The 22,493-nt window shown below is 32.6% G+C and overlaps 2 protein-coding genes across 4 annotated transcripts; one reads left to right on the plus strand and one right to left on the minus strand.

Moving 5' to 3' along the window:
• The first annotated feature begins 7,189 nt into the window (after window positions 1–7,189).
• On the plus strand, window positions 7,190–11,889 carry LOC122281846 (protein HLB1-like). Of its 3 annotated transcripts, XM_043093658.1 has the most exons (10): window positions 7,190–7,308; window positions 7,448–7,478; window positions 7,650–7,712; window positions 7,875–7,940; window positions 8,060–8,188; window positions 8,420–8,455; window positions 8,645–8,764; window positions 9,166–9,354; window positions 10,353–10,446; window positions 10,770–11,889. In XM_043093658.1, exons 1-7 carry the CDS (start codon window positions 7,304–7,306, stop codon window positions 8,732–8,734), a joined length of 420 nt encoding a protein of 139 aa, XP_042949592.1. In that variant the 5' UTR covers window positions 7,190–7,303; the 3' UTR covers window positions 8,735–8,764; window positions 9,166–9,354; window positions 10,353–10,446; window positions 10,770–11,889. The 3 variants fall into 3 exon arrangements, with proteins under 3 accessions (XP_042949592.1, XP_042949590.1, XP_042949593.1); XM_043093656.1 differs by lacking the exon at window positions 7,190–7,308 and having other exon boundaries at window positions 7,316–7,478; XM_043093659.1 differs by lacking the exons at window positions 7,190–7,308; window positions 9,166–9,354; window positions 10,353–10,446; window positions 10,770–11,889 and adding an exon at window positions 8,273–8,309 and having other exon boundaries at window positions 7,316–7,478; window positions 8,645–8,708.
• LOC122281845 (metal-nicotianamine transporter YSL1-like) lies at window positions 10,727–14,491 on the minus strand. The gene is made up of 8 exons (XM_043093655.1): window positions 14,077–14,491; window positions 13,539–13,917; window positions 13,244–13,416; window positions 12,954–13,048; window positions 12,719–12,853; window positions 12,444–12,633; window positions 12,236–12,350; window positions 10,727–11,779 (listed from the first exon to the last, which is right to left on the minus strand). The coding sequence occupies exons 2-8, from the start codon at window positions 13,897–13,899 to the stop codon at window positions 10,854–10,856; spliced, it is 1,995 nt and encodes a 664-aa protein (XP_042949589.1). The 5' UTR covers window positions 13,900–13,917; window positions 14,077–14,491; the 3' UTR covers window positions 10,727–10,853.
• Window positions 14,492–22,493: the final 8,002 nt, after the last annotated feature.

Below are 22,493 nucleotides of genomic sequence, written 5' to 3' on the forward strand. Positions count from 1 at the left end.
GAGTTTGCACTTGGGGAAACGACCGACTGAATCGCAATGAGATTTTGAAAATTGCAAAACTTACTCTTATAAATTTGTCTTTTCTTTTACTTTAAATAGAAGAGTTGATTTTCTTTATGCCAAACAAGGCTGGTAAATTAAAGTGAATATTAATGGGTGACGAATGACGAGTTTCATGATGGCAGACGATTTCTCCCACTCGTCTTCTACACTTTCGGGGTCATGCTGAGCTGCGGACGGTGCTGCAAGGGGTCCGTCGGCGTCGTGCTGAGATGGGGCGTTCGGGAGAAGGGCTTTGCGAGAAGGGAGGGCGTCCGGGAGAAGGTGTGACGCCCCCAAATTCCGTTTGGGATCGGACGGATATTTGAAACGTCGAGACATGCAACACAAGGTTACCTGCCCCCGTTCATGACATATAAGATGCAATGTTCCTAACATGCATCTAACATTATGCAATATTCGCAGCGGATAATTTTTTTCTTTAGCAATACTATGCACCAAATTGAAAATATCTCAAATGCTTAAAACATACTTCATACATAAAGACTCATTGAATAGATCACAACACTAGTGCAAAAATGGTTATGATCCAAAAAGTACTAGAGATGCAACTCCATTGTACAAGTAGTAATTTACGTTAACTACTATATTAACATTGACGTCGCACCGTCGCTTAGTCAACTGTGTCTAGTTGATCAGCTCCTGATTCTCTTTCAGGTCCTGTAACAAGATCTACCATTCGGGGGGAATGGTAGTTGGGACTACCAAAGTGAGATTTGTAATATTACAAATCTCAGTAAGTTAACAAAAAACTTCCACACAAGCTAATGATACATGGATGACAGTAAAAGTATAAATGCATAATCAAATTCATAAGTAATTAAAGCATAACTTGGCGTACAACATAGCATAATTGACATAACTTAAATTGAAACATGAACTGAACTTGACTTGACATGAACTTGATCTGAAACTTGACTTAACATGAAAAATACATACTCCACAGTTGTTGTGGTCCCATGTATTCTACGTGTAAATACATACTCCACAGTTGTTGTGACCCCATGTATTCTACACAAACTTGACTTAACATAAAAAATACATACTCCACAGTTGTTGTGGCCCCATGTATTCTACACAAACTGAATGTACTCAAGATGAAACGTGACTGGAATATGAAACGACTGGATCCCTGACGTAACATAACGTGATTTGAACATAACTTGAAATACATGACCAACTTGAGATAGAAACATTTCGTAACATGACATAACATATAATAGACAACATATTTAACATGACATACTTGTAATGTACAGTAATACATGGCAGAATATATTATGTAACAGATAAAAATTGATGACAGAATAAATTCTGTATAATAGACAATTACGTGATAACTTGGCATGGCATGACATATATGATAACATACATACATACATTGTAGTTCTTTTACTTAGCACACATACACAGTAGACTGCTAGTAAGTTAAAAGCTAACTTATCTCGATCTCCGCGTTTCTTATAAAACTTTAAGCGCGATCACGAGGAACTGTAATTAGTGATTCTAAAAGTTAGCACTAAATCATTAATAAATTGAAATATATAAAATACTAACTTAAAGAGTAAAATTTTCATTTTACTCTCTACATGTAGGAAAATGACTATTTTACCCATAACTTAAGGATTTTGCATACTAACTCCAAAAGTCACCAAAATTTACATGTCTCATGTAAATTTTATCCTCAACTCAAATATCAATTTAGAAAAATTTAAAACTAATCACAACTATTAAAACTCCATAGGGCCGAAATTCCAATATGCTATTTCCATTGATTTTTGTTTCCAACTTGTTTTGATCAACCTTTTGATCTATGACTTATAAATATGTAATCTTCAAACCAAACCATCACATGGTTTAAAAAGATGTCCTAAAACATATATAAGCTTCTAATTCAAGATCACATGGTTAAAAATTAACCAAAACATAAATTTAGCCAAGAACATCCACGCTTTGGCTTATTTGAATATTTCTTTGCATAAAATTTCATATCTTTGAAACTAATATCAAATATCTTCAAAATAATAATATAACATGTATATAAGATACTTAGGATCCTTCAATAAAATTATCAAAGTCGTTGGAATAGGTTTAGACCACCAAAGAGTTAAACTTTCTCAAAACAGAAATTGTTTTTCCTCTTCTAGTTTCTAAGTTTCTAAATCTAAGAAAATATTTCATCAAAACCTTTAATCATGTAAAAATCCTCAACCAATAGTCATATATACATGTTAACAATACTCCATAAAAATTTCGGACCAATATCTATCCATTAGCTTGGTCAAAAACTCCAAACTATAACATATTCTCCAGTTTATCTTCCAGAATGACATTTATATAGTTTACATAATATTTGACTGACCAAATTATTTTCAAATGGGACAAATAAGATATCCACGTAAACTAGACTAAAAAAGGAACAACTTATATGAAGGAGACTTTATGATAAAACACTTACAAAAGCTTCGAAATGGGTATGCAAAAGAACTCCTAAAAGTTGTCCGAGAGAGTGTGTTTGATATTCTTTTAATGGAAAGTATAAATGAAAATAATTTCATGGGAAGAGGTAGCTGGAGATACTTATGGATGAGATATGGAAGAGATGAGGCTGGAGTGAGAGTTAAGTGTAGGACTCTCTTACCCGGAGTGAGAGTGGAGTGTAGGACTCTCTTACCTAATAATATCTACAAAAATCAATTCAAGATATTTTTATTCAATAATATCCACGAAATTAGCTTAAAATATTTTTATCTAATAATATCCACAAAATTAGCTTAAGATATTTTTATCCAATAATATCTACAGTTTTGAACAGACGTTTTGTCCGAAAATATGAAAAAATGTTATTGCGCCATAAGACCTTAAATAACCCTCCGAGTCTAATGGCACAAACCATAATACATTTTGACACTTTTAACTATCTCCAATAATCAAAAATATACTTCTGATACTATAGTAAATAATAACACTAAATATGTAGTTAGACAAAAACCTATACGATTAATGGATTCGTGAAAACTTATGGGGTCTTCACGAGGTTCCTAAAGTTAATAGAAATTTCACAATTAAATTTCTAGCGGGCTGTTACAGAAGGGCTATGCGAGATGAGGTGTCCGGGAGAAGGCAGAAACAGACGAAAATAAGCTGATGAATTGATGATTCCCTATGGTTGACCCCATTTGTCTAACACTGCTTTTTCCTACGTGGCACTACGCGAATGGAGGGCTGTTTTTATCTCATTTACAGCCCGACCGGCGTGAAGCATTTCTGTTGTATAAATAATAAAACAACTGATCATCTTATAAAAGAGTTGATAAAATAAAACGATGTCTTGAAATAAAACATAATCAAGTTTTCCAAATGACTAAACCAAAGGAAATTATAGTAAAATAAACTAGAAAGCCTGGAACTAAGTTCATCAGTATGATTCTTCTCTGTCTGGACCTCCTGTTAGTGCTCATCATCATCTTTACTTGTACAGTTAAAAACAAGAAATAAAACTAAAACAAGTTGAAGATTTTTTATCACGACGTAAATATAATAAATATAAGATTTTTCATAAAACTTTTCATGCATGAGAGAATAAAAAAATATAACAATTCATACTTATGCTTATATTATACATGACTTACTTTAATTTATCTGAATTATTTACCTGACTAATACACTTAATGATCATGTATGTAAAGTAGTGCGCCGGTCCACATTTTGGCCACGAAACCACATGGTCGAAAAAATAAGGAATAAAAAAAAAAAAAAAAACAATTGAAAGGACATAGGTCATGTTCATGGGCTGAGAGAGAGAGGAATCTCAAGGCGGCTGTCCCAATCTCCACACAGTTATCTGCTTGGATGATCTTCCTTCTCATTTCATGTAGCACAAACGGCTCCCTTTTAATGCGCAATGCCTCCGCTTTTCTCCTGGAAAATAACACCTGCAGATCGTCCAATATTTCCTCATCCAACCTTGCGTAACCGATTTGTGCATTATAAAAATAAAAATTAAAAAAATTAAAAAAAAAAACACTCGTCCGGGGGTTAATTTTCTGCACTGATATATATATCTTATGCATTTGTATATATGTTTTGAAGAATACAAAATTCTTTGAAAGATGATGAAAGATGATATAATGGAAGATGATAAAAGCTACAAGTTAGAAATTGATAAGATTTATATTTGAAGAATATTTTATTATAGTCCTTTCAATTAAATATATGTTTAACATTATCTTTTATTTCTTGTAGAGATAACTTTGAAGAATATTTTGAATGAGGTCGACTGAAGATTTTTTAAAGAATACACAATTCTTTGAGAGTATGACCTATGGATACAGAAGCCGCTTATGTATTTTAAAAATTAGAAAGGACCTATGGATTTTTGGTTTAGTGTGATTACTAAAAATACATTTATACAACATTATTGGTTTATTAAATGAATAGTATACATGAACATTATTGGTTTATTTTTTATACATGTTGTTTAAAACGTTGGTTTAGAAAGCATTGGCAGGGAAGTTGGTTGTATGAATGATTGGAAAAAATCAAGTTGCTACTAATTTGCAATCAATATATTCAACAATTTTATCAAATTAATTTACATTTTTGGCATCATCCTATTAAGTACAAGACGAAAAGTTGCACAAAACTTTCGTATCTATTCATTAGTATTTTTAGAAAGTTCTCTATTTGATTTTCTTTCTAACACATTGCAATAAATATTTACACATAGGTGAGAGAGAGAGAGAAAAAAAAAAAGGGGGGGTCGGAATACTATTCCGAAAATACCATCGGGTCGGTATTGGCTGGCGGCTAATCGGTAGACATATTTATCGGGTCGGAATGCTCTTCGGGTCGGGTCGGTGAACAATTCTATTTACTTGGATTCAATCCGAACGAATAACTATTTGAATTCATCCAAATTTTCAAATTCTAGATCAGACTGAAAAAAATAAAATTCGACCCAATTGCATACTCCTATAATCTCCACAAAGCACCACAGGAACAAACAAGATATTCAAGGGAGATCTTGGATATTGAAAAGATGGAGCAAGTCTCGGGTGATCATAGAAATTTTTTTCTTTTTTAGGTATTATCATGTATAAAGCAACCTTGAACAATACGCATTACCATCAAAATAAGGAATTTTCATATCTCACCATTCATACAGAAATGAACAATGCACATGAGACCACCCAACAAGCCAATATTATATAGAACTCAAATTCAATACACACGTACAAACACACAGATAAATATTTACTTATGAGTCATAAATTATATTTGATCTGCAGTTACATGTGTTGATCAAGATTTACTCAAATTATTGTTTGAATTTTAGGATTTCAAGTGAGAAAGAGAGTAACACGTACTTAAGTATGTTTTGCATAAAACGTCAAGTGAACAATAAATTGAGTAATGTTGTTAGATACAAGTCTGCTTAAATAAATAAATTTTATACAAACGATATTTTGAAAAAAAGTTAAGTTTACTAAAAACGAAAATATTTTTTATAATAAAGTTTATTTTTTTTAAGAAAATTTATACAGAACTTATCTATGTAAAATTTATATAAAACATTTTTCATTAATTTTTCAGTTTTCTTTTATATGTTAATTAAGGAGAAAAAAACTAATAATCACGATCGTTACTTATTAATAATGACGATAGGATAAAAGAGAAGAATAATTTTATAATAATCTAGAATGATGACGTTTGGCAGGCGAGTCCTCTCGACCTAGCGAAGATGGATAAAAATTGAAAGGCAGCTGGTTGCTGGCACTTGGCAGGGCGTTGATAGGACCCAAGACATGACAGATGATGTTGTTGAAGAAAAGGAATCGACCACAAAAGGACAGAAAACGTATCAATGCTTCAAAGTGCGTGAATTATTTCAAATGATTTCCTGCCAATAATTATTTGTGTATAATATTTGAATATATTATACTATAAACGTTGCGTAATTATTTTATAAAAAATAAAATTTATAATTAAAATATTAATTTTTTATGTGAATTTTATAGTAATTTATTTTATTTAAAGAAATTATATAATATTTATATAATTACGATTGTAAATATCATTTCTCTAATTATATTATAAAAAATAATAAAATTATTATTATTTTACAATCTATTTACTATTTATTTTGTATTTGATTTTTTTTAATTTTTTATTTTACTTAATAATTAAGAAAGTGACTATTAATAAAATTATATATTCTTTAATTTTTTCTTAATGGCTAAAGATGTTAAAAAAGTAGTTAAAAGAAAATGATAAAAAAAAAAAAAAAATCTAATTTCTTATAAGTAGTAAATGGGTATTATAAGCCTATCACTATCCTTATATTATTATATATGCCAACCCTTATTCTTTCTCAAATAAAATAAGATGAGTTTTCTCGTAAAATTATGTATTAATCTGCGTATTAATACTGATTTTTTATATTTAAAATTTAAATTATTATTATTTTTAATAAAATATACTTTTTAACCGGTCACATTAGATTAATTTATATATTAATATATAATTATGCTTACAATTAAATTTTTTTAACTAAGATAAATTCAAATAATTAAGAATATTTTGTTATCCAAACTATACCTATAAGTCAATCAAGCACGTAATTTGCGTGCCTTTTTAATCAAAGTAAGTAGAAAATGGAATATCATAGAAACTGTGAGAACTTTGAATGTCGAATTAAAGTAGGCCAATTAAATTAGATTTTAGCCACCACGACCATATATATATTTTAGAGCAATAATATTTATAATCATAAAATACATAAGTATAATATAATTCTTTTTAAAAAAATAAATACAGAATTTACAAAGATTTAAAATTAATTTTTTAATAATAAATTTTACTATTTTTTAAAAATAATTATGTGATATTTACACACTTTACAATTATATGTAACATTACACATATTGATATCACCCAACAGAACAATGATGTTCAAGTCATAATTATAATTATTACGTACAAGTCCCTAAAAAAAAGGCATTAATGATGCTTGATGCAAATTCCCTCTTCCATATTTTCATTGTCTTGTCTACCATCTATACGTTTTATCTTCTAAGTTGTTATGCTCTTTCCCTTATGTTCTAGAACTAGAGAAATTAAAACAGTACTTTTTAAAACAAAAAAAATTGTTTTATAAGCAACAAAAAACTCTGAAAAAGCCGTCCAACTCAATTGGAACAGTCCTCAGGTATCTTGGAAGAAATTGTTTTTATGGTTTCATATGGGGTACTCCAGCATCTTTATTCTCACCTTTCCCCTTTCTTTCCATTTTTCTGCCTTTTTTCTCCCCTGTTGATGCATCAAAGCTCATGAAATTATTTACATTGCATTCTTTGGTAATCACTCTTTTGAAAATCTATTTCAGGCACTCAATAATTGGGGTCTTGCTCAGCAAGGTACTTTTAGTTATATTCGCATTTCCTCAATAATTATCTTTATTTTTATTTTTTTCATTTTTTCCAATGTTTTGTTCCATGTTCTAGGAGTATTTCAACAATTTTTCAAATATGTTACCTGTGCTTAGTTGGCAAGTTTGGTTTGATTTATGTTTTTAATATGAAATTTAGGAACTCAGTGCAATTGTTCCTGCACGGGAAAAGCAAAGAATTGTAAGAACTGCAGTTAGTAAGGTACAAAACTTATTTGAAAAGATCAGAGTTATTGGGTAGCTGTATGGGAACAACTAGCAATATAACTTTGCATCTGAGACCTAAGATTTTCTTTGTATCCTAAGAATAGTTTCCACTGTTTGTTCTTTTATTATGATATGTTTAACTGGTCTTCCGATGCAGTTTCGCGCAGCCATTCGGTTGCAGTTTGACTTCCACCGAGCAATTTACAACCTCGGAACTGTTTTGGTCAGTTGGTAATTTACCTTCCATGTTTGAGATACCATGATCTTATATTTGTACATTTGTTCGTCTTCAGTATCCACTATATCTCGTGCAACCCAAACTCATGGTGTCATTATTTGCAGTATGGATTAGCAGAGGACACACTAAGAACTGGGGGATCAGACAATGCTAAAGAAGTCTCCCCTAATGAGTTATATAGCCAATCTGCTATCTACATTGCAGCTGCTCATGCATTGAAACCAAATTATTCAGTAAGTATAATTGTATTTTGTATCTAGCAATATTATTTGCTTACCTAGGTAATAAAATGTTGACTCGTAACATAAACATGGCAGTGAAATCCGAAAATGGGCAGAGAAATACTTATCTGAAGTGAGATTTAAAGAGTCTTATCTATTCCTTTGCCCTTGCTTTCTGATGCTTTATAGGTGTGTACATCAATTTCAGTTTTCCACTAACTAACCTAATGACGTTTTATTTAGGTTTACAGTAGTGCCTTGCGGCTGGTTCGTTCCATGGTTAGTAGTTATCATTCCCTATCTCTTGATGTTGTGGTTGATTATATGTTCATAATGGTACATTTAGCACTCCTAGTGAAAATTTAAATGAAATTCTCAGTCCGAATGATAGTAAGGTTCTCTGCATATGTTATTATGTTTCAATGAGCTTGGTTGAGGGAAGCATTGACAGAAATTAACTATTGACAGCTACCCTTGCCGCATCTGAAAGTTGGATACTTGACAGCACGGCCTGTCGGCAAACCAGTGGCACCTCATAATGATTGGAAACGTTTCTAATTTGTTTTAAACCATGAAGGGCTTCTGCAGGTAAACTTTGATTTATTTCCTTGTTATATTGTCAAGTAATAACATAATGTATATTAAAACCATACTTCAATACCTCATATATAGTATACGAGGAGAGTGGTGAATGGAATCTCAGTTTACCTGGGAGGGAGTTCTTACGGTCTATAATTATTCGAGGGGCTCCAATTATAATATTGACTAGTCTTTTTTGGAGGGGCTCCAATTATAATATTGACTAGTCTTTTTTGGAGGGGCTCCAATTATAATATTGACTAGTCTTTTTTGGAGTATAAATATCACTTGTGGCTTAGACTTTTCTTTAGTCACTGCGTATACATTGGTTTGGATAGGCTGGTAAACTGCGGCAACGGATCATCGTTTCTTTATTCTCAACCTAGTTTCTTTGTCATCCCTCTCATCAGGTAAACAAAGTTGAGCAAAAACAAGTGCCACAAAGCCTCTCTGGAAATACAGGGGATGTAGTGAACAATGACAAAAGGGGCATCAGAATTGATTTTCCAGATATAGTTTCTGTATCAGCATGTGCTGATCTGACTTTGCCACCTGGTGCAGGCCTCTGCATTGATTCAATTAATGGACCAGTTTTCATGGTAAGCATTATCTTTTGTTTTCCAGACTCATTTTTGTTTTCCTGCATTGTAAGTTCAAAACCAATTATTCTTAGCCAGACTAAAGATCAAGTCTGCATTTGCATGTTATGAACAAGAGTTCTGTAATTTGAACGTCAACTTGTAGCACTTGATGTGGCTGTCAAACCTGATAATTTTGGCCATATGAAGATTATATTGTGCCTTTGCAGGTTATGGCTAGTGCTGTAGTATAAATGTGAACTTTTTAGGACCCTATAACTCATTTAAAACTTTTCATACATTTTGTTTTAGACACTAGGAGTAACGAATTAAACATTTTAAGTCAAGATTATTACAAAGTTATGTCATTTTGACATGCTACTCATGATCCTTTTATTCGTTGTACTCTCACCATCCTATGATGTGGTCTTAAATAATTGAAAAACTATTTGGCATGTTTCACTTGTCCATCAATCCTTTGATACCACATCAAGGAATGCTAAAAGGATGGATGTATAGTATTTTTCTTCGACATTTACTCCATGGGGGCATTTGAATTTCATCCCTTCCTGACACAAATTAAATTTTTTGCTTGCGCACTCATCCTACATGGGGTGTGCTACATGGATGCAATTGGTGATCGGGCTTACTTATCTCAACTACTGGCCTTTGTATCTTAAATATATAACGAGGCAATATATGGATCTGATTTTTTCTTTTAAATATTAAAAAAAATGAAGGCTGTTGTGATATGTGTGTGTGTGTGTGTGTGAAACTGTGCTCTATGGTCCGTGCCATTCTTAACAATCTGCATTCATTTTGTACTGCAAACGATGGCCTCAAAACTCTGTTTTCTAATTTGCAAGATGATAAGGTAGATGAGAACAATTGTTCTATTCTTTGTTAATGTTCCTCCATAAATTATTATGGATGGGATCTTATTCAAAGGAAGAGATGATCAAAGCACTGAATTTTCAAATGGTAAGGTCTAAATTCAATATTTGCTGTTGATCCTACAGGTTGCTGACTTGTGGGAATCCTTGGATGGATGGCTTGATGCAATCCGTCTAGTTTACACAATATATGCACGCAGGAAGAGTGATGTTCTAGCAGGTATCATAACTAGTTGATCATTTGTTATCTTTATCACCAGTGCGATGTTTTTGTTGAGATGATTTAACAATTCATTTTATTTAATTGGCTCATCGGAATAAAGCTATCGTATATTAGAGAAGTCTTGGGACATTATCATGCCTAATCCAATTTGGCTTTCCTGATTTAGCCGGTTGTACTTTTCGTTTGTTAGACATAATAGCCTATACTAAGATTATCTTCCCCTTTTACTCCTCTCTTCCAAAGAAAGCATCCGTTTGTTTGTAGTTATCAGAGCATATAGCGAATGGAATTTTTAATCTTTCAGCGCATGCATATTTTAGGTACTGAACGTTTGAGACATTCAAAGAGAAGCCATCCTTACTAATTGCAGTGTTCCATTCCTCCAAATCCTTTGAAAGCTTTTTCTAGGAATGCAAAAATTTCATGCAGATCGGAGGTTTTATTTTGGCCAGAGCTAGAACTGCAGCGGGGAGGGTCCAGAGCCCTTCCCCGCAAATCAATCCAGAAGCAATCGCAGGAACCATCAACTCGGCCTTCTTAGAATCAAGCTTGTGCAACACAAAAACAATCAAACTCCCAAGGCACATATCAATTGCAAAGTATGCTCCGACCAGAAAAGGCACCGCCATGACCATTGGAAGCGGCATATATTTTCCGACCTTCTGTGGGGAAATGTCGCGCACCACATTGACTCCAAGCGCAAAGGCAAGAAACCCATAGCACATTTGCAAGCAGTGGAGAGGAAGAGCAGAGAAGCCTTGCACGCCTAGAATTGCCATGTTTCTATAGATCAGGGCAAAAGGAGCTTTGAACTCTCCATCCGGGTTTCCCAAATCAAATGCCTTGTAAAAAAGGAAGAAGCTAAGAGGAGCCGTCACACAGCCTACTGCCGTGCCAATGGCTTGGTTAAAGAACATTACTTTGGGGGAAGTGCAAGTCAAGTAGGCAGTCTTGAAATCTTGCATCAGAATGCAAGCCACAGAAACAACAGATTTGACGAGGCCACACCCAACGAGCGCAGCCACCACGCCATCTTCTTTTCCACACAACGCTGCTAAGATGAAGAGTGCCACTTTCCCATAATTGTAGGCCATGTTTATGTCCGTCAGTCCAGCTCCATAAGCATTGCAGAATGCCAGAGATGGAGCTAGAAAATAGGCTACGCCAACAAAGTACCATTTAAGTTGAGGAAACATGAATGGGATCACAATTATGGAAATGATGGCAAAGATGACATATCCAACGGCTGCAAACCACATGGGAATGTTTTCACTAACGAAAATTTCGTTCCGTTTCATTACTTCAATTGGATTCTCTTGGCCATCCACATCTGCATGGGAGGAAAAAAAAAATAGAAGAGAAATTGTTAGAAGAAGTAACTAATTAACTAACCAAATTAGTATGGTCAATTAAAAAGAATTATACGTGTCATTATGCCTATTTGTACGAGTATGTGTTAATATTTAGATTTCACAGATGATTCTTATATAGAATCATCTATATATCACATATAATATGTAATTTGTTATTATTATATTTTTTATATAAACACATATATTTTTACACATCAATATTATGTTTAAATAGAAGGATAAAAATAATAAATTATATATTGATGTCTAATGCAGACATAATAAATAGAATTTTTACACATATTAACACATGCTAAAATGCCGGATCCTTGTACACATCATGCGTCTTTTGAGTCTTTCCAAAATCAGGTTTAAGGAAACCTAATATAAATAACATGTAGAAAGGAAAATTCCAAGGCTACTGTTCATATTACCCATTTCAAGGTCCTTCTTCTTTAATCTGCTGCGGATTTCGATGGTTGTGCAAATCAATATCTTAATGAAATTGTACATACCATCACCTAGGATCAAAGCAACGGATAAGAAAACCTGCAAAAAACAAACCAAAAAAATAAAATGACTGTAAATCGGCGACCATTGGTATCAGAATCTAGTAGTCCCATGAGAGAGAAAAAGTGAGACCTTGTAACCATATAAACTTTTCATGTCACTTTCTTCCAAACTTTCAGAAAACCAATTTCCTTTAAGCCGATCAATGAGCGGCCACATTAATCCATAGGAAAGCACAGCTCCAAGAAGCAGAGACAAGTTAACGAGATGGGAAACAATCATGCCAGCTCCAACAAATGTCGTGTTAAAGTCGAAGTAGAATCTGCAATTTAAATCCGATGTTCAAATATTTAAATAAAATCAGCTCAAAAGATCAAGCAGAGGAAGACCAAACAGATTATGCATACGTTTTCTTATACGCTTGCAATCCAAAAGTAGGGAAGTGTGCGAATCCGCATTCATCTTTCCCACTGAAGAACCACTTAAAGAAGCCCCATATGAAACTGATTGAAAAATATTTCATGAATCCCCGCACTTGCTTCCTGCAAATTTATGTCTTTGATCAGTTTGAGTTTTGAGTTTTAGATGGTTTTTTGTTCATAGCAATTGATAGATACTAGAAATTAAGATCATGTCATGTACTTAGCCATCTTATCCCCCTGACTATGGAATCCATTAATGAGTACCGCAGTTGCCAAGCCACTTGGATATGTTAATTTGAGGTCTACTATCATTATCTGCAAAATGGAAAAGTAGATCTAAAATCGTTGACCAAAAAGGAGAAACAGTGGGATTATGCAAATCTATTGAATTTCTACTTCAATAATATTATAGCACATATAATTTTCTAGAACACGTTTTTCATAAATTATAAATAAAAATAAAAAAATCATCATGAGCATGTGACCCTCAAAGAAATCATATATATGTACCTTCCTCAGAGGAACTAAGACAAAAAGGCCAATAAAACAGACTAAAAACAGGTAGCCAGTCATCCAACCAAATCCAGGTTCCTTAACACTACTTGGGGAGTTCCCCTCATTGTTGACTCCTGCCAAAAGATATGTCTTCCTGTTTAATGCCAATAGATAAGAAGCAAACCCACCTGCAGTTCATTAAAAGAGAAGAGGAGTTGTTAGATTACATCAAAATAATTGGAAGTAAGTAAAAAGTGGGAAAAAATGGAGTATTTTAATTTTCAAAATCTGAAATATTAAAGCCACAAACCTCCAACAGCAATGCTATAGCATGCAACTGCACAAGTCTGAATCATAGTATTCTCTTGCCGAGTGAATGGCTTTGATACAAAACCAGCTTTCTCGAGAACTTTTATCCATGTCCGAACAAATAAGAAAGCAAGAAGAGCAGCAGAAACATTTAGATTAGGAGTTATCCCGGTTGTGAGGTTCAGCTTCATGGCTATCACACTGTACATGGTGCCAATCATAACACTCACTACTAATCCCCTCATCGTTATTTGGTTCCTCCATGGCTGGATTTCCTTCGAACCCTCAGGTTCCTCAAAAGGCTGTCCTCCTAAATCTTCTCTTTCAATCTCTTTCTTTTCTTTGGCTTCTTCCATGTTCATGGCTCCACGATAAATTATCTGACACTCGAAAAACTTTCGACGTGAAAAGATGATCCAAACTAATAATAAAATCCATATATAATCCCAGAGGATGAAACTTAGAAACAAAAGTATAAAATGACGAGACAAGAATGACAGATTTATGAGAAGAAATGCTGTTTGAATGCATAGACTGACCTGGATTCTTTCTGTACTTCTGTTATTCTAGCTTCAATGGTAGACTATAGAATTATCATGCAATAGAGCACAAGTTGTTAATTGGTTCTTTGTCTTCTTCTTAATTGTAACCCATAATAGAAAGTAAAAGCCTTCCTGTGAATTAGTGAACCCCAGAATCCAGCTCCTGTGTCTTTTCTGCCACCGCCAATGCACTGCTCACAGCTTACAAATGACCCTCAAATTATTAGACAGGCAGATACCTTCTATATATATACATATGCTGGCACTAGCATGCAGTATGGGCTCAACTTGTCATCCACAATGACACCTAACTGTGCAAATATCTCAGTTATAATATATTTCTTTTGATGCACTTCAAAAGTAACTGAATAATTAGAAAGATTTGCTAAACAAGGTACATAGAAAAGAACCATTTTTTTTTAATGACCACAGGAAAGAACTTGGTATAAAGTATTTGATATGGAGGCATGGCACTGACTCATGCACAATTATATCTATAACCAGATTTTTGTTGAAGCCTACACTTCACAAACATTAATTGGTGTGACTAGAAAGCTGACCTTATCATTGACATTTTTCTTTATTTCTCCTCCATGAGGTGGGCTCATGGTCTATTGATAAGTTTGGGGTAGGAGAGATTCTTTCTGCGTGGAAGTTGATTTCTCTGACCCTCGCACGCGGTAGGGTGCGGACACGTGGGACAGTGTAGAAAATTATACTTTCAGAAATTTTGAGAAAGCACAACAAAACATTGTTAGTTGCTCCTTGGAAAATTGTGGTCACGAAAAGTCAAGGAGATTCTCTGCCCCAGCTATCTCTAGGTTCATGATAAATAATATTTGCAGTACAAAGTGTATAAACGTGATGCATTCTTTTTAAGAAAACTAAATAAATATAAGCAGCCTATTTAAATTACTGCCCAGGAAAAATTACCTTTTTTAAAATGGCAGAGGCCTACACTGTTTCTAGTTTGTATAAGAAGAATTAAAAAATTACATAAAAATAAATTTATAAATTAATAAAAATATATTATAAAATATATTAAATCTATTTTATAATAAAAATAATTTTATAACTTCAACATATAATCAAATCACGGCTATATTACACAGCATTTCTCACTTTTTATGCATTTAATATTCCCGTCACCACTAGTACCCTTATCATAATTATACATGTTTGTACTATAGGGAGCATATGCAAATGTGTACTGTACATGACTAAACATAAAGAGAGATTAAACAAGAAAAAAATTTATTTATTATTTATTTTTTAATTATATTATGATGTGGCATTAAATAATAAATTTATAAATAAAATATAATAAAAAAATTTTAATCATTTAATATTATATTATAAAATAATATTAAAATAAAAAAAAATAAAATAATAAATAAGATTACTCAAACAAATATTAAACTAAAAAAATACACCATTCCGATTGATGGGATGTGCGCCTGCGGTTTGAATCCCATTCAGCAGGATATTAAAAGTTATCGATCTATTATTATTTGTATAAATATTTTTAATGAGGTCCGTACGTCTTGATGATACAAACAAAATAATAATAATAATAATAATAAAGTTGGAATTTATTTTTATATTTTATTATTTAGATTTTTACGGCACCATTATCTATTCTATGACTCATTCTTAATTCCTTCTTCGTTGATCCATTGTTGCTAGCTTGTGTAGATATTTTTAGTAAGGTCCGTCTCGTTAATACAAACCAAATAAAAAATAAATAATGTTGGGGTATAATGTTGTGAAAAATACATGCTAGATTTCGATTTGGGAGCTCCAATTATTTAAAATTAATCGACTGGAATGTACATTGAATAATACTAATAATAATAAAAGATTGTTACATATATACAATGATTAAGTATAATTTGGTAAGTGAGAATTTTGAGATGAAATATTATTATTTTTTTAAGATTTAAAAAAGTAAAAAAAAAAGTTAAATTATTTATTATATTTTATATATGAATTTGAGAAAATTGTAATAATCAAATAGAAATTTTGAATTTGAGATGAAAATTCTTGAGGGCTAAACCGAACCTAAGTAAAAATAATTTTATAAATTAAAGTGACTTCATGTAATATATCAGATCTATTTTATAATAAAAATAATTTTACAATATGACAAATCACATTAATTTATAAAAATATTTTTATGTAATCACTTTAAGGCTAATTTTTTTTTAAAAAAAAATATCTTTCTAAAGAAATATATATATGAGTAATAGTATACTACATTATTATCTTTTTTATATTTTATTATATACGATGTGGCGTATTTATTATTATTTAGTTATAAAAAATATATATTTAATAAATAAGTATTTAATGGTAATAAATATATTATATTTTATTTAATAAAATATAAATAATATAATAATATAGTGTATAGAATTTTGATATATGAAACTTTTCATATAAATGATTTAGAACGATCATTTAGATAATTTCTATGACGTCTTAAGAGTTAGGAGCTAGCAAGGGTACTGCTGCAGTAAACCAGCATGCACGTATGATTGAGATGGTTAACGACAAAATTCAATAAAGAGGAGAAAGGAGAGAAGAACTGAAGAAGAGGCTTTTGCAAGGATATTGGACGGCGTGTCGCAATTCTGTGGTTGGAATATCTGCAGAGGATGGATGCCGACATCTCGAGAATAAATTTGGCAATTCAAAATTTTTATCTTAAATTTAAAATTTTTATTTTATTATTATAATTTTTTTAAATCTTTATATAAAATATAAAAAATAATTTAAATTTTTTGAATTTTTAAAATTTTAAAACTATAATATTATTAAAATATTTTAAAATTTAAAATTTTTATCTTACTACCCATTCTTATCCCACTACCGAATCGATTTGGATAAATGCCAGAGCACATGCGCGCAGATATAATAATAGAGGTCGTGCATTTTCCGAGAGCAGTACATGATTCATTGTGTGCGCGCGCGCTTTCACACCAATTTTATGATCAAGTTGCGTTTTCCGGCTGGACAAAATTGCTGGATGAATTTTCTGAATCCGTCCAAAATCCCAGAAAAGCAATCGCTTTTGGAGGTGACTTAAAGGTGATCTAATTAAGATCTATGGAGAGACGTGTTCGCTCGTATATTTAAATCTTTTTAATTTTTTATTTAATAGCTAAACAAGAGATTATTAATAAAATTGTAAATTTTTTTTAATGATTAAAAATGTTAAAAAGATACTTATAAAAAAATAAAAAATAAAAGTGCTGGCCAGCCCACCTTCTATCTTTTCATACGTTGTTTGGTATGATATTAAGTAATTAGAAAATTAATTTTTTTTATTAATAGTCAAATCTTTTGACGCCACATTAAGCTGTGATCATCATGATTAAAAAATGAGGAACGTTATTTTTCACTCTTGAATCATAGAAATCTTATAAGGTCCAAATTTGAATTATGAATCTAACAATAAACCAATCATTTTTATGATTTCTCCCATAAAAAATATATTACTAGACTATGAAATGTTGCATGTTCATTATTTCAGTATTTTTATTTTAGTGGGAGAAAAAGATAGATGTGAGTGGGAAGAATTATGAGTTCCGTATCAGTTATATAGTTTAGAAGAGATGGAATGAGATATTTTAAATAATAATAAAAATTTTAATTAAAATGAGATAAAATAATTTGTAAACAAAATATACATTTAGATATTAAAATGAGTTGAGATAATTTTTAATTTTTAGAATTTAAAAAATGTATGGATCTCACCATTTTGTAGAGTTTCAAAATTCTTGATATTTTGTACTGTTCATGTCAGTTTTCTCTATTTTATACTATTGATTTGCTATTTATTTAAATAGATATTTTGAAAACTTAAACATTAAATATAGTGCGTTTGGATAGCCAAAACCTTTATCCGTACAACACCAGAGATGGTTCTCATGTGACTAGCCAAACTTGCATTCCAAAACCTTTAACAAATATTAATTTTAGGAAAAATCTAGTTGTAAGTATAGTTGTGCATTAATCTACGCATCAATTTAATGTGATTGGTCAAAAAGTAGATTTTATTGAAAACAGTATTAATTTAAATTTTAAGTATGAAAGAATCAGTATTGATACGCAGATTAGTATGCAACTGTGCTTGTATGTAGCAAAACTCTTAATTTTATGCACAAAACTTGAGTAACTATTTAAAAACTTATATTTGGAGGCATTTAAATATTAATTATCTTTCCATAATTTCTTCATGACGTATTATACCATTGGTAAGTAAGTAAAAATTACATAACTCATCAATATTTTGATGCCACATCAAAGATGATAAACGAAAGACAATTTAACTAGAAACTTGCAAATTGTATCTCTCTATATTTCTTAGACTTTTAAATCGGGCACCTTTAAAATTGTAATGATAATTTTTTTTTAATGAGAAAATACTTAATTGATAAATTAGGTATATCGTCTAGTCACGGTTCAACTCATGGAATTTATTCTAACAACATCTGAAATCACTATTTATTTTTAAAAAAATTAAACTAATAAAAAAAATATATTTAACTATTTATATTATATTCTTAACTGAGTCATGATCTACCATTTGATCTCGAATACATTCCCGGTGGTTTTAGGTGGAAATCTTGGTCCTATCAAATGTTAGTTAAGACATTGAAATAATAAACGACGAAATTATTATTTTTTCAACTTTTTATAAAAAAAGTTAGATTTATTTCAACCTACTTTATATATTTTAGTTTAAAAAATTAAATTTATTTTAACTTAATAACGTTAAATATATGTTAATGAAACTTACAAAATATTATTATTCACAACTTAATTTATTTCATTTTAATAAGGTACACAAAATACTACTTATACAGTTATACAATTTTTTGAGATTTTCCTTCAATTTTTTAGAAAGCATGCATATATACAAAAGTACGCAAACCCCTGCCAAGAGAAACCAAGTGGTAGCATTCGTGTGTGTGTCTACATGATTTTTGCTATTCAGCATCCTTAAACACCACATATTATATTTATTTTTATTTTTTTGGTTTTATTCTTAAACTAATTAATTCTTCTACTTATCATCCATATATCACACACTTGGTAAGAGAAAAAAAAAAAAAAGTAGTGTGTGGTGTGTACTCATCATTCCCACACACCATACACCATACTTATTTTTATTTTATTTTAGTTTTTTGATTTTATTCTTAAACTAATTAATTATTCTACTTATCATCCATATATCACACACTTGGCAAGAGAAAAAAATGTGGTGTGTGGTGTGTAATCATCACTCCCACACACCACACTTTTTACTTTTTTAGTTTTTGGTGATTTTATTCTTCTTAAACTACATGAATTTTTCTACTCATCATCCATATATCATACATTTAATAAGAGAAAAAAAATGTATGTAATGTATGAGATGATGAATAGAAATCTTGTATATATATATTTTTATAAATAATTATATTTAATAGTCTTACACACCGCACACCACATATCTTTTAAATTTTTTTCTTTTTCTCATAATATGTATGCAATGTATGAATGATAAATAGAACAACTCAATTAATTTAATAAGAATAAAATAAAATAAAAATTTATATGATGTGTGGTGTTAGATTATGAGTAGCATAATCCATATATTATATGTCAACTATTCATCGTGTCTCTCTCTCTTGAATCTCTCTCAAGATACCTTGGTCGGCCTTGGATGGTCGAAAATGCCGGTTACCCTACATGCAAGACAGAATTCTAGGTCTTTTCTAATTCCCCGTGCTCATATTCTAGTGGTCGGAAGAAAAGATATATGTAGATCAGCAAATCCTTGGAAATAAAACTGATATTCTAAAGCTACACAATTAATACTTTATAATCCGACAGTTCTCATGCTATGCAGATTTTTAGGCCACTATATGTGCCACTTTACTTTCTATCAAAACGCCAAGACAGAAGGCCACGAGCCATGCCTTGACAAGCACTTTGTCGTGCCTAAACAACACATCGGGAGCATTATTGGCATCACTTGATTGCCTACAGACTGAGCCCTTGGAGAATGCTAGGTCACGGTCACCCTCAGGCAGCCGACTCAAAGTCGGCGCACACACAACTTGCGCGCGCGCAAGAAGGAGATTGTCACACCATACTCAGCGTGTGGCCAGACTACACGCATGCCTAGTGTGTGTGCATACATGGGCTACACACCCACATAGAGCGCATGCATGGCCTGTGCACAAGCACAGCACCCATGCATGGCCTAGGCACCTGCACAGCGAGCATGCATGGCCTGTGCACAAGCACAGAACCCATGCATGGCCTAGGCGCTAGCACAACGCACGCAGACATGCCCCATTTGAAATTGACTGTGTAGCTGTCCAGCAAGCTCACGCAGGCTGGCATGTCGCTCAACGCCATGCTGACCAACGCCCAGGCCCCATTAGCCTGGGCCATGCGGACCAACGTTCAGGCCCTACTGGCTTGGGCCATGCAGAAACTTGCCATGCTCAAGCCCACCATAGTCCAACCCAGCAACACACCAATGGTGCCTAACCCACACAACCTGGACCACACATGTAGGGATCAAGGACCAACCAGAACCAGCCTAGCAAGCCAACCTGAAGACCCATGCACACTAGCAAGCAGCCTATGCCGTGGGCTCATCCAGGCCATCCATGGCCTACCAACGACATGAGGCCTCAACCGAGAGGCATGAACCCAGCAACCATTATCCATTTTGTAAATATTGAATTCTAGTATAAGTAAGGCACTAGGCCATTAGGATCTTTTATCTTTGATCATTTGGACAAATTTGACTTGTAAGCCTTTGTAGGCACTCTTGTGTTTTCACTTAGGCTCTATTAGGTGCAATTCATGAATCCCAAAAGAGAAGACTACCCCTGTGCAATTCGTGAATCAGGGTAATCTATTGTTCTCATTGTTTCCCTTATGTTAATGCATTTTTGAGCTATTTTAGCATTGTGGCTTACTATTTGTTCTATTGCATTTGCCTTTACTTGCTAACCATTTTGAACTACTCGGGTGGGGCAACTCATAAGGTAGTGGCCATTGAAAGGCATTCAACCTGCACCAAGCCTCCATAATCGAATCTGGAACAAGGTTAGGGATAAGCTTGGCGGTTATGGCTAACCACCCAAGCCACACCCCCCAAACCTTAGTCACCTGTCTAGCCACAACTGCATCGCCCACACTATAAACTGCCTAACCACCTATTCAGCCAACCCACATGACCGCTCATAGTCACGTGTGCTTCACAATTAGGCGCACGTGTGCTTCACTCGATCACCTCAGCCCACTTAACCACCTTATCCCACTCAACTGCCTTATCTCATTCAATCGCTTTAGCCCACTCAACCGCTGCACATGCATGCACGCATGCATGGCTGCTAGCATTGCGCCCAATAACACCCTTTGAACACTCATACGAGTTCAACCAATACCATTCATAGCCATCACAGTAAAGCAAGTGGCAGATTACTTCAGTCATCCAGGCACAAGAAGGGGCGAGGCTGCTTGGTGTCTAGGGTCTTGACCGAGGACCCTATCACCTTCAAAGCTGCTGACTTTGTTTGTTTGGCATCCATATACAAACAATCCCAGCAAGATGATGGATCCTTCTACTTTTTCCTTTTGAGGATTATTGCTTGCTTGCTTCCTTTGGATTTGATGGGATGGCTTCCCTCCACCATTCCTCTCGGTAGACTTTGCTTGTTTTTCATTTCCCACTCTCAATAATAGAAAATAAAGGGACATCCATCTAGAAAATAAAGGGACGTCCATCATCAAAAACTTTTTGCAGAAATCGGTTTGTTATCTCTCAATCTCACAAAATTTAAAACCCAACCCCCCCCCCCCCCCAAAAAAAACACTTTTAGGTACATTATTCATTATCATCACAACTCAAGAGTAATACTACTCATCATCTTAACTATCATCTTTTTATAATGTAGTATTAGATGATTAGAGATTATTTATTATACTTCAATTGTAAACCTATCATCTAATACCATATGATCACGAGATGATGAGATAATGATGAATAAATTTTTTCTATCATCAATACCTATATAGAGTCTCCACTAGGGGTGTCCAGATTGAATCCAAATTTTTAAAAGCAGGCGGATATCCACCCAAATAGACTCGGTTAAAATCCGAATAGATATCCGAATTTCGGTCGACTTAAAAACCGGATATTCGGATTGTAACCAAATACTCATATTTTATATCCGATTAATTATTATTTTTTATTTTTTTCTTAACATTTTTTAAAAGAAAATTTTTTATAGCCTTTGTGTTCATTATTTTTTTATATAATAAACATTATTATAGGCATTTTAAAAATTTTATTGCCCTTTCAAATTTTTATAAAACAAAATAAATAATAATAAACATCAACA

The sequence above is a fragment of the Carya illinoinensis genome, chromosome 11, assembly GCF_018687715.1.
Source record: "Carya illinoinensis cultivar Pawnee chromosome 11, C.illinoinensisPawnee_v1, whole genome shotgun sequence".
Taxonomy (NCBI): domain Eukaryota; kingdom Viridiplantae; phylum Streptophyta; class Magnoliopsida; order Fagales; family Juglandaceae; genus Carya; species Carya illinoinensis.

Bases quoted from the DNA above. Each gene is read 5' to 3' on its own strand.
- LOC122281846 (XM_043093656.1), top strand. From the start codon at position 7,392: ATGAAATTATTTACATTGCATTCTTTGGTAATCACTCTTTTGAAAATC. The intron at 8,189-8,419 runs GTAAGTATAATT...CGTTTTATTTAG, and splicing joins CATTGAAACCAAATTATTCA to GTTTACAGTAGTGCCTTGCG. The intron at 8,456-8,644 runs GTTAGTAGTTAT...AACTATTGACAG, and splicing joins TGCGGCTGGTTCGTTCCATG to CTACCCTTGCCGCATCTGAA.
- LOC122281845 (XM_043093655.1), bottom strand. From the start codon at position 13,899: ATGAACATGGAAGAAGCCAAAGAAAAGAAAGAGATTGAAAGAGAAGAT. The intron at 13,049-13,243 runs GTACATATATAT...TCCATTTTGCAG, and splicing joins TCTTAGTTCCTCTGAGGAAG to ATAATGATAGTAGACCTCAA. The intron at 12,854-12,953 runs GTACATGACATG...ATAAATTTGCAG, and splicing joins CAGGGGGATAAGATGGCTAA to GAAGCAAGTGCGGGGATTCA.